This window comes from Dipodomys spectabilis, unplaced genomic scaffold, assembly GCF_019054845.1.
Source record: "Dipodomys spectabilis isolate Male_0828 unplaced genomic scaffold, ASM1905484v1 ptg000089l, whole genome shotgun sequence".
NCBI classification, from domain to species: Eukaryota; Metazoa; Chordata; class Mammalia; order Rodentia; family Heteromyidae; genus Dipodomys; species Dipodomys spectabilis.
Window position 1 is genome coordinate 4,425,060 of NW_024870766.1, and position 13,319 is coordinate 4,438,378.

The following is a 13,319-nucleotide window of genomic DNA, read 5'->3' on the forward strand; positions in this document are numbered from 1 at the left end:
GCAACCCAGTAGAGAGGCATATTTCTAAAAGGACATTACAATTCTCTTCCCAGTTATGATTTGATTTAGAATGGCTTCAAAGGGCTTGTTACTATGTTAACTTAGCGCATAACCTCGGTCAGCCTTGTTAGCAACCATTAATGAGTTTAAAAGAAATTGTATATCCTGAAGTATGCATGAGTGCACAGAAATGTACTAGGCTTTAAGAGTAGTATCAATAGTTCATTACTGTAGTATGTAATTTGTGTCACTGAACCTTAAGGTTTCCCATTGATTTCATCTTTATGTGACTAAATCTTACAGAAAACATAATTAGCCTGAAAAGAGGATGCAGGAACAATATGGCATTAGTTTGCCTTATGTCTTTTCAGGTTCCAGAGGTGGCAATAGAGGAGTATGGGATGAGTAGCAAAGAGGAAAGAATGAGTTAGGGAAGAGAAGGAAGGTGGGTTGGAAGGATAGAAGAATAGAGAGAAAGGCAGAGAGAGAAAAGAAAACTGCAGGATGGAGAAGATTCAGATTTGTAGACCACTCTCTAGTGCTAAAAAATGCCATTCCATACCTTTATTTCTTTAATCTTCCTAGTAGCCCTGTGAATTAGCAAAAAATTGCTATCATTACCATTTTAGATAAATGGATCTGCGGCTAAGAGCTGGTGAGGATTCAAGCCAGGTCTTGCAAATCCAACATTCTTTCCAAGATGACATTTAACTTCTCCGTACTGTGCCTTATTACCTTGAAATTATTTTTTTAAGAAGGGGAGGAGTCATTTTCCAACCTTGGGTTATAGCTCTATTCAAAGGATGTTTCCATTTCACTTTTCTATTCACTCACACCAGGACCAGTCCCAGAACACTGTTGCTGACTTTAGTTTTCATAATACCGTTCCTTATTTTCCCCTTCTAATATCAAATGACCTTAGCCTTCCTGCCATGAGGACATAAATCACTCTGCCAACTGCTCCTCACATCACCCATAACTTGTCAGTGACCAAATGGACAAATACCACGGGGCCGTCTTTACTACACGGAGAGGGTTTTCTGTCCAGAATGTCAGCCATTTACAGGGTTCTAGGTCCAAATGTGGACCTAGATCCATATGCCTAAGTCCCTAACCAACTCCCTTCCCTAACACACATATCCTCTGACCTCATAATTTCCCTAGAACAGAATGATTTCCCTATGCCAGATTTCTCAGACAAGAGTTTCCTTCCTCCTAAGAGATATTCAGCTCCAATCAAATGACAAGCAACTATCCTTCCAACAATTCATTGTCAATTTAACCAGAGTCTGGAAAAAATTAAAACTGGAAGAGAGCCTGGATATGTCCAGGAGAAACCAAGTGTAGTGGTACAGTCAAAGTTGAGATAGCTACTCGTTGGGGGCTGAAGGATAGGCCGCCATCACGGTTGAGCAGCAATCTTCAGGCCACTCAACTTCCTCCTTAATCACATTAATGTGAAAGATGATGACAAGCCCTTACATTTGTTCTGGGCTTCACTATACTCAAAGGGCTTTCACGTTTATTATTTCATTTAGTTAATTAGATCCTGTGGGTCAAATTCACTCAAGATCTGTTTCACCTAGTGAATAAAGACTGGAGACCAGATTTTCTGTTTCCTAGGATAGAATTCGTCCCCCATACCATAACACCTTCTGTGATGCAAGAAAGTGTAAAAAGAACCAGGCAAATGTAGAATATATCTACAGTAGCATAATATTAACACATACCTTTAATATTTTTATTAAACTCATTTAATGCTATTTGCAACTTTTCTTCCACTGAAGTGATGATATTATAAATTCCTGTATAGATTTAAAAAAATTAAACTAAGGGGGGAAAAAAAGGAAGGGGTAAGAATGCTTGATAGGGAATGTACTGATTTCCTTACTCATGTAACTGCAACCCCTCTGTACAGTATCTTTACAATAACAAGTATCAAAGTCCTAATCCCCACTGGGGTCCTATGAGGAAATGTATCTTTGGATAGGTAAGCAGCCTCAGATAAGGTCATGAAGGCAGAGCCTTCACTATGGAACCAATGTCTTCATAAGAAAAGGAGAGACAGAAACCTCTCTCTACCTGCCTACACCAAGCAAAGACCACAGGGCATCTAGCAGGGAGGTAATCTTCTACAAGCTAGGAAGACATCAGGGACCTAACTGGCTGGTACTTTGGTTGTATTCATCAGCCTCTAGGACTGTGAAAAATAAATGTCTTGTTTAATCTACCCAGTATTTTGTGGCAGCCTGAAAGACATGTTGAAATCACAGTAAATCCAGACTTTTCTCATTTGTAGTTTATAAATCTAAAACATGTCATTGCTTTAAAAATTTGTATTTCACAATTTTAATCACTCCTGTGGAACAGGGTTTCTTAACTCTGGCACCTTGTATCAGATAATTTGTTGCTACAAAGGGCAGCCCTGTGTATTATGGAAAATTTAGCAGCATTTCTCTCTGCCGTGCACCAAGTGCTCCTAACATCCGTCTCCACAGTCTTGACAAGCAAATACATGTCCAGATATTGCCAAATGTCTCCTGGGGGGGAAATGTCCCCTGTTGAGAATCTGCTATACAGCTTAATGTGTTCCTGAAGTAATTACATTATCAGCATGTTTTAAAATTCATTTACATTGAGTATAATTAAGAGATAGCAAGAATGGTATTGCAATTTTCAACAACAAAGGCTGTGAAATTTTATGTGCATTTGCAAGGAGGATGACATTGAACTTCAAAAAAGCGGGGTGGGGGTGGGGTGAGTGGATCAAAAGAGTTTCATATGGAAATTTAAGGCTATAGATCCCATGGCACATGCATCGCATTCTACGCTTGTCAATAAGCACTGAAGAATTTTAAGATGTAGCTTAACTTAATTCTTTTTCCTTTTTAAAGGTACAACTTTTTGTCTTCACAAAAATATGATTGCTAACCCATTATTTAAACATTAAAACTCCTCTAGCCATGAAATACTTTCAAGAATATTCTCTTTTTAAGAATATTTTTGTTATTATAAAAGTGATGTGCAAAGGGGTTAGTTACAAAAGTCAGGTAAAGAGTACATTTCCTTTTGAAGAATGATACCCATTCCCTGGTTTCAGCTTTACTTTCCCATCCCTACCTCAAGAATATTTTCTATGAATAGCTATGTAACCTACTCATACTTAGCAAGATTGGGGAGTAGTATCTAATTAGATCTTGGTATCTATGCCCTACTTTTTCAGAAGGAAGAATGGCTAAGATACTCAATGTAGTTTGTTCCATTATATCTTCATGTTTCTACTCTGCTTCTATGCATTAGTACTCACTGTGAAGACTAGATACAAAGGTTTTGATCTTCCATCTGATCTAAGAAAACACTATATCTTCAGTAGAGTAGTTTTAATGTAGTGTTACTTTAATTTATGGAAGCATGGTTTAATCTATAATATAAAAGTACAACCGCCCCAGTTTAGCCAGGAATTTCTTGGTTTTATCAGTGAAAATATCCATATCCCAAGGAATCCCTCTCTCTAGGGGAAACCTGGATGGTTGTTCACAGTATATGAAGAGTCCTGAGGTGTTTTTTGTTTGTTTGTTTTGCTTTTTTTTGGTGCAGAGTATTTGTTGAAGTTGACTTTTTTTAAATGTTTTTCAAGAGTTGGAAAGAGAAGGTCAAGAGTAGTCTCTAAATCTACTGGTGTTTTTTTTGTTTGTTTGTTTTTTTATCTTTTGAGAACTTTTTTTTCTCTCTCAGTTATGGGGCTTAAACTCTGGGCCTGGGTGCTGTCCTTGAGCTTCTTTTGCTTAAGTCTAGCGCTCTACCCCTTGAGCCACAGCGCCACTTCCAGCTTTTTCTGAGTAGTTTATTGGAGATAAGACTCTCATGGACTTTCCTGCCTGAGCTGGCTTTGAACTGTGATCCTCAGATCTCAGCCTCCTGGGTAGCTAGGATTACAGATGTGAGCCACTAACACCCAGCAAAAATTTACTTTTTAAAGGAAAAAAAAAATCACCTAGGTGTTGGTGGCTCACACTGTCAATAATTCTACCTTCTCAGGAAGCTGACATCTGAAGAATTGTGGTTCAAAAGCCACCCCAGGCAGAAAAGTCCATGAGACTCTTATCTCCAATTAACTACTAAAAATCCAGAAGTGGAGCTGTGGCTCAAGTGGCAGAGCACTAACCTTGACCAAAAAAGCTAAGGGACAGGCCCCAAGTTCAAGCTCTAAAGCTGTTAGAGAGACAGACAGAGAGACAGACAGAGAGAGATAGAGAAGAGAAAGCTGAGGATGGAGTTGGAATATCTTATCGAATACTGTATAATAAAATCCTCCTTGTAATGAAATAACACATGCCATTTGGAACATACAGGTAACTAAACTAGCTTGTGTAACCTGCAGGTATTTGCAGCTGTGGTTGTGAAGACAGGTATTCCAAGGGCAAGAGAACAGTCTGTTTCTGAGTACTGCATTTAAGCAAGGACATGCTGCCAACTTGAAAGGAAATAAAGGCCACAGTTTGTCTATGGGGGGATCCTGCAGTTATTCCCCTGCACACTTAATTCAAACAGGTAGTGAGATCTGAAACATGGAGATATCCACAAATTAGAGAATACTTGGTTTTGAAAAAGGAAAGAAAAGAAATTCAGGCCACAGAGAAGCATCTCAAAGCAGCAACAACGGTTCTTTTGATGTTAATCACTGTGTGGCTATGAACATGTTTTGAAAGTCTAAGCTGAGAAGGAAATTTCTTGAGATCTTTGTATGAAATATGCATATTATTAAAAATTTAAACCTAAAGATGATTGTTAAGGGTCAATTTCACCTTTTCTAAAAGTGTATTTAAAATGTACAAATCAATGTTATCCAAATACTTGGCTTTTAGAATTGTTAGTTGCATATATTCAGTCTAACTAGTGTATTTGTGATGTCTGAAGGAAATGCAGGATTATTTGAATTTTCTTCCAAAATTATGTCTTTTTAGAGTACTACAATCTTACAATAAAAGGATTTAAATATATGTCCATTGGAAAAAAGACACCTTATGTTTTTCAAGCAATTGAAAAATGTTTGACTCATACAACTGATTATGATCTATTATATGTTCACTTTAGCTGTATTTAGAGATGTATTTACTGATTACATGAAACAGATTTCTATGAAAAATCCTTTTATTTAAGTCCCCAAACTAACTTCTAAACAAGAATCCCCTCTGGCAATTTTAAACAATAACTTGATTCTGTAATGCTAACCCCCCAAAACTTAGGAAAATTGGTCTAAAAGAATGTGTTTTAACTGCCACGTTCTAAGCTAGTTGGGTTTTCTTTTTTCCACTGTAATTGCTATGTTTCACATACCCATTACAGAAGGTGTGAACAAAGGGAGAAAATACTTATGCCCCCAAATTTTATGGGTATTCTGAGTCATGTTTGAGCTTCAAATAATATTTCTTTAATTTTTAAGGGATAAAAGCATTTGCCAATATCTTGAAATCATCAAAATAAAGTGTATCTTCTCTTTTAAGATCCCTCACTTCAAATGTAAAGGACTTTTTAAAAAACCCTTAAACTAGAATGTCAATTCCTCTTAGTTATGTAACTGGAGAATTCTCATATAGACCCATGTATAACCTATGTCATATTTTGGCTCCTAGAGTTTAATCCTGAAAGACTTTGAGATTCAGTGTATTTTGTGAAGTATTAAGGACCATTCCACTAGTGTCCCATCTAGACATATGTCATGACCATGTTGTATTGCTAATCTCTCATACCCCAGTTGTGTAGAAGATGATCGGAAATGCATCAAGGGTATTCAATGTCACACTAATGGTTTCAATTAATTGCATGTCATTACATAAAAGGTGGCCTGCAGCCGATAAATGGATTAGAAAGAAAAAAAAAAGTAACTGAAGTTGAACACAGGCGTGCGCGCGCGCACCCCCCCCCCCCCGCCCACACATACACACACACACACACACACACACCAAGATGCCTTAAAAAATGTGCATCTAGGTTAAAATATGATAACAAGGAAAGTGACCAGAAGCCACACAAGTCCTGAGATGGTCTGTGATTTTAGTCAATTTCCTTAATTGGCTACCAGGTCTTTGGTGCAGTCTCCTTTCCTGGTTAATATTGGAGTTTTTATGAATAAAACAACTGTAACAGAAGGTTTCATACTGACAGTGGAGACAAAGGGACCATGACTATAAATTCAGGCTGACGGGGGACTGACTACGCAGGACAAGCTGAAAAATCCAATCCAGTTCTTTTGTATATGTTTGAGATTGACTGGCTCTGAGATGAAAACTATGATTCTTTGTCCTCACTAACTTACACTGAAAAAAAGATCAGCATCAGAAGCTTTCATACTACATATACATTTACTTCAAAATCTAAATCATGCAAACTATGTATATGGGGTGGGGCAGGGGAGAATTGACTCCAAGCGATGTCTGGTTAAAAAATATATATGGGTGAATCAAATCTTCTGAAAACAGGATTTGTCATGGAAACAGCATGCTAATGGGCCAGTATCTCCGGAACCTTTATGTTTTTTGTTTTTTTTTTTCCAGGTAAGTCTATTTTGCCATTGGTATCAAAAGAAAGAAACAAATACACAAACACATCACTGATTTTCTGTTATGTTACATGATATGTGAAAAATAAATTGTTGTCTAAAAATAAACCCTTATTGTGACCTAAAATGTCTTCCGAAGCACACAAAATCCAGCATAAAAAAAACTTTGTCTCAAATTTATATAATTTTAAGGACACCCACAAGAAGATTGCTTTAACATTTATTCCTTGGATAGAGACCAATAGTCCTAGGTATTTTAACCCCAGAAATTATCTAATTTAACCACTTAGCAAGGAGATATGTTTCAATTTGGCTAGAGAATTAGTGTTTTTGTGTGTGTCTACACAACAAACCTTTCTCAGATATCTACTACATTACATTAATGTAACAAAATAAATAACAAAAATTGCATCTTGTTGCTTACAATTAAATGTTGCACTTTCAACTAGATTTAATGTTTTTATTTGTCTTAAAATGAATAATGAGTTATGACACTATGCCTTTACACCCATGAAAGTAATTGTTGTGTTGATGATTTTGATTTTTAGCTCCTTGTCATGTTACCTAAAATGATTTTTATGGAAAACTTTATTAATATTTCTATCTAAAGGTGTTTTATGTTAGAATCTTCCATTTCTTATAATACTATTTCCATAGTATGCTATTGTGTATTTCTATTCCCAAATTAATGTGTGTATAGTTATATACATATGTATGTATATATATATACACACACACACACACACACACACATATATATATATATATATATATATATATATAAGCACACATACACACACACTCACACACACATATAAACTTTGGGTAGAAGTAAACCAATTAGAAATTTCCTTTAGAGGTTCCTTGAACAAAATAAAAATCGAATCTTCAGAAGCAAATGATAGACATTACAAAATCCATCTGCTGTTAAAATACTATGCACACACAGTAACCACTTACTGATTTTGGAACCACTTATGACTTAGGAAGATCTGAGATTCTGAAAGAGATAACCTCATAAAAACCATGACAAAGGTGATGATTTAAAAATATACTTCCATATTATAAAAGTCATCTAAATTTACCTCTTGCAAAAAAGGCTCAAATATTAAAATTTGTTTTAGCTTTTAATAATCTTCTTTGAATAAAGAAAAATTTGCAAACCTCTAATTTCCTCTCTCATCAAAACATATTCTTTTCTTGGGATGTTGTTCTTTGGAAGGATTGATCTGAAGACTGAAAGAGACTTTTTCATTGAAAACCTAAATTTCTATGCTGCAGGAGTGACTAAGAGACACCAAAAAAATGTATAGACAATTCAGACAGTTCAAGCGCTATTATTTTCAAGCACAAAACAATATAATTTTGTACAAAACTTTGATTTTTTATTTGCGAAATTAAAAATATGGTATTATATATATTTATATATAAACTTCTATTCTTCTATAAATATAGATGACTTTGTGATAGTGAACAGAATAAATGCATACCAAAGTCAAAGACCAATGTCATTTTAGAGTATGACAGACATAGATAAATTTAGGTCCTATGTACCGACCGGTATTTGAATAAACTCTTAAAGTTTAAAACTATACAATCAGAAGGACTGCTTTTCTCCTCTTCTTCACAGAGAACTAAAATAATATTCTGAAATGGCTTTCAAGATTTACATTTGACACATTCCTGTAGATCCCAAAAGGAGCATACAAGATTGAATGATAGACCTGGACACATTTCCCTTTAGCACACATGTCCCTATTTGGTTCTTTCAGGACCTGGGCCCATCAATGATCCCACCTCCTTTCACTCCTTTCCCCCTCCTGAAATTTGACCAGGTTATCATGGGTGGTGAGGACGGGGTCCTCCTTCACAATGTGTTGCTGAGTAATAATCAGAATATGTTCAAAGTGTACAACTTTTACATTTTAAATTTTCTAATTGATATCTAATTGTTATTTGATTACAATAAGAAAACAGCACTTCATTTTGAAGTGAAATCTCCAAGTTTTCATATTCGACTTACGTTCTGCTGTCCTATTAGGAAAGCAAAGTTCAACACTTTCGCAAAGCTTTCCATTTTACAGAAGGGTAAAATCTAAATGCAGCTGCCTCTCTCCCCAAAGGCAGGCTGCCAGACATCCATGTACCAACAGAACTGCCATTTTATACCCCCTTCTTCGCCCTCCCAATCCACACAAAGCTTCATGCTCTTCCCAAATCTCTGTAACCACATCTTTCCATGACGCTGGCCAAACCCATGCAAGTTTGAAACACTAGTGAGTGAAATGAGCTCACTCAACCAAAAAAATACTTCAAAAAGTTTGGCATTGCTTATTTTACTCATCCTCTAACCAACTGAAGTGCAAAGAGGGAGGACGTGGGCATTGGATGCCAGAGTGAAGGGAGGTGGGGCACTGCCAGAGTTCGATGGAAGGTTCCCAAACACGCAGCTTCAGGAAGTCAAAGGGACAAGCCTTGGAACCAGGAACTAAAATGGACCAAGGAGCCACAAGTTCCCATAAAGAAGAGGAGGGAGGGGCTGAAGGGGGTGGGGAGTGACCCCCTCCAGAGCTGAACTCGGTTTAGGAGGTGGGTCCCCAGTAGGTCAGTCTCCCACTGTAGCCGGCAAAGGTGAGCAGGCCACCGGCTTGCCCCATTTGCCTGTGCAGTCCTCAAAAAGAGGCAAGGGAGAAAAGCTTCAAATGGTTACACCGCCCCCAAATAATTAAAACTTGAAAAGGAAACAAACAACAACAACAAAAAACGCGTGACCAGTTGTCCTTAAATACAAATACTTACAAAAATCTTACACAGGCTATTTACAATCATAAAAGCACATAGTCCTGGCACCAGAGTGAGGACGGGAGCTCAGTCCGTGCCCCTCTGGCAGTCGGGGCCCTCGGGTCCTCTGGCTCCTGGGACGGAAAGTTTTGCAGGAGTCGGGCTGTTGGAAGGGACCTGCAAAAAGCGAGAGTCTAGGGAGAAAGGCTCCAGCAGCTGGCCCGGCAGAGATCCCAAGGGGCCGGCTTTTGGGAGGTGGCTGGGACCCGGCAGGCCAAGGGTAGGGATGGAGCTGAGTCCCGGATCTCAGACCGTAGTCTCCCCCTGTTTGCTGTTAGTGAGCCTGGTGTAGAACTTCCTCCAAGAGTTAAGTGTCTTTCCCGACCAGATCCAGAAACCCGACGTGATGCCCACGATCAGCGTCATAAGGTACTTGATCATGAAGACCGTGAAGTCGGGGCTCATAGGGGGGTGTGGCGGGGCACCTCCACCTCCCTGGAGGTGAGGGCACGGGATGGCGTAGCTCTTGCAGCTCTGGGCCACCCAGCTGCGTTCCCACTGGTCCCGGAAGGCCTGCTCGTAAAAGTAGCAGGCGATGACGATGGTGGCCGGCACAGTGTAGAGCACGCTGAAGACGCCGATGCGCACCATGAGCTTCTCCAGCTTCTCGGTCTTGGTGCCATCGTGCTTCATGATGGTGCGGATGCGGAAGAGGGACACGAAGCCCGCCAGCAGGAACGAGGTACCGATGAACAGGTACACGAAGAGGGGCGCCAGCACGAAGCCCCGCAGCGCGTCCACGTTGTTGAGCCCCACAAAGCACACTCCGCTCAGCACGTCCCCGTCCACCTGGCCCAAGGCCAGGATGGTGATTGTCTTGATGGCTGGCACAGCCCAGGCGGCCAGATGAAAATACTGCGAATTGGCCTCGATGGCCTCGTGGCCCCACTTCATGCCGGCCGCCAGGAACCAGGTGAGGGACAGGATCACCCACCAGATGGAGCTGGCCATGCTGAAGAAGTAGAGCATCATGAAGAGGATGGTGCAGCCTTCCTTCTTGGTGCCCTGCGCCACGGTGCGCGCCCCATCCTCGGAGAACTTGTCGTTGCACACCACCCGGTCCTCCAGGAGGAAGCCGGCGATGTAGGCCACGGCCACAGCCGTGTAACAGCCAGACAGGAAGATGATGGGCCGCTCCGGGTAGCTGAAGCGCCGCATGTCCACCAGATAAGTGAGCACGGTGAAGAGCGTGGAGGCGCAGCACAGCACCGACCAGATGCCGATCCAGGTGCGCGAGAAGCGCAGCTCCTCGGGCCCGAAGTACATGAGTCCGTACACCTTGGTGGGCTCGCAGGGTGCGCCGCAGTCCTTCTCCCCCAGAAAGTGGTAGTTGAGGTAGGAGGGCACCTTGAGGGCGCGCGGGCAGGAGAACTTGCCGCGCTCCGCCGAGCCGGCGCCCCCCGGGTAGCCGCCGCGGTGACTTCCGCCGCCGCCGCCGCCGTACTGGGGGTTGCTGGTCCAGAACTCCGGCAGCAGCGAGGGCGTCGGAGTCCCTTTATCCGAGGTGTTCTGACCCACGCACAGCTCTCCCGCGCCGTGCACCGGGAACTTCTCACACTTGAGCGTGTCGGGCCACTGGAAGCCGAACTTGTTCATGAGCGCCTCGCAGCCCTGGCGCGCGCGCTCGCACAGGGAGCGGCAGGGCGGCAGCGCCTGCTCCAGCACGGTGCACACCGGCGCGTACATGGAGCACAGGAAGAACTTGAGCTCGGCCGAACACTGCACCTTCACCAGCGGGTAGAACTGGTGCACCTCCAGACCCGCGTCCTCCTGATTCGTGTGGCCCAGCAGGTTGGGCATGATGGTCTGGTTGTAGGCGATGTCCGTGCACAGCGGGATGGAGATGGGTTGGCAGTAGCCGTGGTCCGGGATGGAGATGCCCCGCTCGCCGTTGTACTGCTGCCCGCTCTGTTGCTGCTGCGGCGGCGGAGGCGGCGGCGGAGGCGGGGGTGGCTGCTGCCCCGGCCCGGGTCCCTGGCCTGCAGCTTGCGCTCGGACCCCCAGCAGCAGCGGAGCCTCCAGGAGCCAGAGCAGCAGCAGCAGCCGGCGCGCCCAGCGCGCGGGATCCGCTGGGCGGCGGCGGTGGCGGCGGCGGCTCTCGGCGTCCCCGTTCCCCTCCTCCGGGGTCGGCCCGGCTGGGAGCGCCCCGGCACAAAGTTCCCAGCGTGCGCCGCCACCGGCGGCCCGGGACTTCTTAGGCGCCTCCTCCTCAGCCATACTTTCTCGGCTCCTTTCTGGGCGCCTCTCGGTTGGGGCTGGTCGTGGCGCGGTCGGCGACCGCACCTCCCGCGTCCGGGGAGACCCGATCCCCGCGGGCACCGGCCGTCGAAGCCCAGCCGTTCTGGACCCGCTCCCCCGGCTTCCCCTCTGCGTCCCGCAGCCGCCGCCGCCGCCGCGGAAACTTGCGGTTCATGTAGCGCCGGCGGCGGGGAGAGCCCGGGTGGCTCCGGCGCGCCGGGGGTCGCGTCCCGCCTTCCCGGCCCTCTCCTCGCAGGCTCCTGCCTGGCGGCGGCGCGCTAGTGGTCGCGACCCGGCAGAGCGCGCAACTCCCCGCAGCCTAGCGGCCTCCGCTCCCCCCGGCTCCTCCGCCTCCTCCTCCGCCGCCACCGCCTGACCATTTGTGTCAATCCCTCAACTCGCTCGCTCTCCTCTCCCCCGCGCGCCCTCCGACCGGTTTCCAGGCGCCCCGCAGTCTGTCTTTCACCAGGAGGGAGGAGCCTTGAAACCGACGCGAAACTGGAGGCTCAGGGACCGTCGCCCAATCGCGCCACGAGCTTCCCGGCGCAAAGGGAGCCCGCTGCCTCTTCGCTGGAGCAAAAGCCGGCCGCCGGCGGGAGGTGCGGGAGGCGGGAGGTGGAGAAGGCGGGAGGAGGAGGAAGTGCTGCTGGTGGTGGCGGAGGCACCACTCGGGCACAAAGAGTGGGTTTGCTGCGAAGCGGGACAGGCTTGTGTTGCGTTTGCTTTTGCAAAAGAAAGGGTTTGGGCAAGTAGGGGAATGGTCCCATATGCTGTCGGAGATAATGAATAGGAGTCGGCGGACCTCGGGGTCCCTCTCCGTCTGGCGCGCCCTCTCTCCCTCCTCTCTCCCTCCCTCCCACCTTCCCTCTCTCCCTCCCACCTTTCCTCCCTCCTTCCCTCCCTCCCTCCTTCCCTCCCTCCCTCCCTCCCTTCCTTCCTTCCTTCCTTCCTTCCTTCCTTCCTTCCTTCCTTCCTTCCTTCCTTCCTTCCTTCCTTCCTCCCTTCCTTCCTCCCTTCCTCCCTTCCTTCCATTTTTATGTTTAAAAATACTGCTTTTAACGCTAGTTACAAACAGCCAAACCCAGCTCTGAAGGAAGGCTCAGTCTTCCCTGAGTTTGAGCCTCCCGAGGTTTAGGGTTAAATATTACTCCAGTAAATCTTAGAGTCACAGTCAGTGCTTGGCGGGCCTTGGACGCGCCCGGTCCCCAGACGGGAAGTTCACGGGACTGCTTGTCAAGACGAAGAAAAACAACAAGAAAACACAAACACAAACTCTGATGGACTTTAAGAAGTAAAACCAGATGCGCCTTCTGCTACTATCATTCTTGTGTCAAACTCTTTTTCTCTCCTCTTTAATCAAGTCGGGAACAGAAGCAAAAGAAAAACGATCCAATACACTTTTGGAGAGGACAAACTTGGACACAATGTCCAAGACGCTGGAGCAGGGAGGGGGGGTTAGAAATGGGGGTCTCCTATTTGAGATCCCACGGTGACTTGATCCCGGGCCGCACTACCTGGCCCTTGGGGAGCTATTAGGAGAGCTCCTGGACTCTGTTAGGAACTCCTGGGATCCTGTAGCTGAGCTGCAGCAGTACCTTCCACGATATTCAAGAGCTGAGATTACAAAACACACACACACACACACACACACACACACACACACAGAAAAGCACAAAACACG

At 44.6% G+C, this 13,319-nt stretch overlaps 1 protein-coding gene across 1 annotated transcript; it reads right to left on the reverse strand.

Moving 5' to 3' along the window:
* Positions 1-7,880: 7,880 nt before the first annotated feature.
* Positions 7,881-11,698, reverse strand: Fzd1 (frizzled class receptor 1). Its single transcript, XM_042684729.1, has 2 exons — positions 9,625-11,698; positions 7,881-9,593 (listed from the first exon to the last, which is right to left on the reverse strand). The coding sequence occupies exon 1, from the start codon at positions 11,615-11,617 to the stop codon at positions 9,647-9,649; it is 1,971 nt and encodes a 656-aa protein (XP_042540663.1). The 5' UTR covers positions 11,618-11,698; the 3' UTR covers positions 7,881-9,593; positions 9,625-9,646.
* Positions 11,699-13,319: the final 1,621 nt, after the last annotated feature.

Bases quoted from the DNA above. Each gene is read 5' to 3' on its own strand.
- Fzd1 (XM_042684729.1), bottom strand. From the start codon at position 11,617: ATGGCTGAGGAGGAGGCGCCTAAGAAGTCCCGGGCCGCCGGTGGCGGC.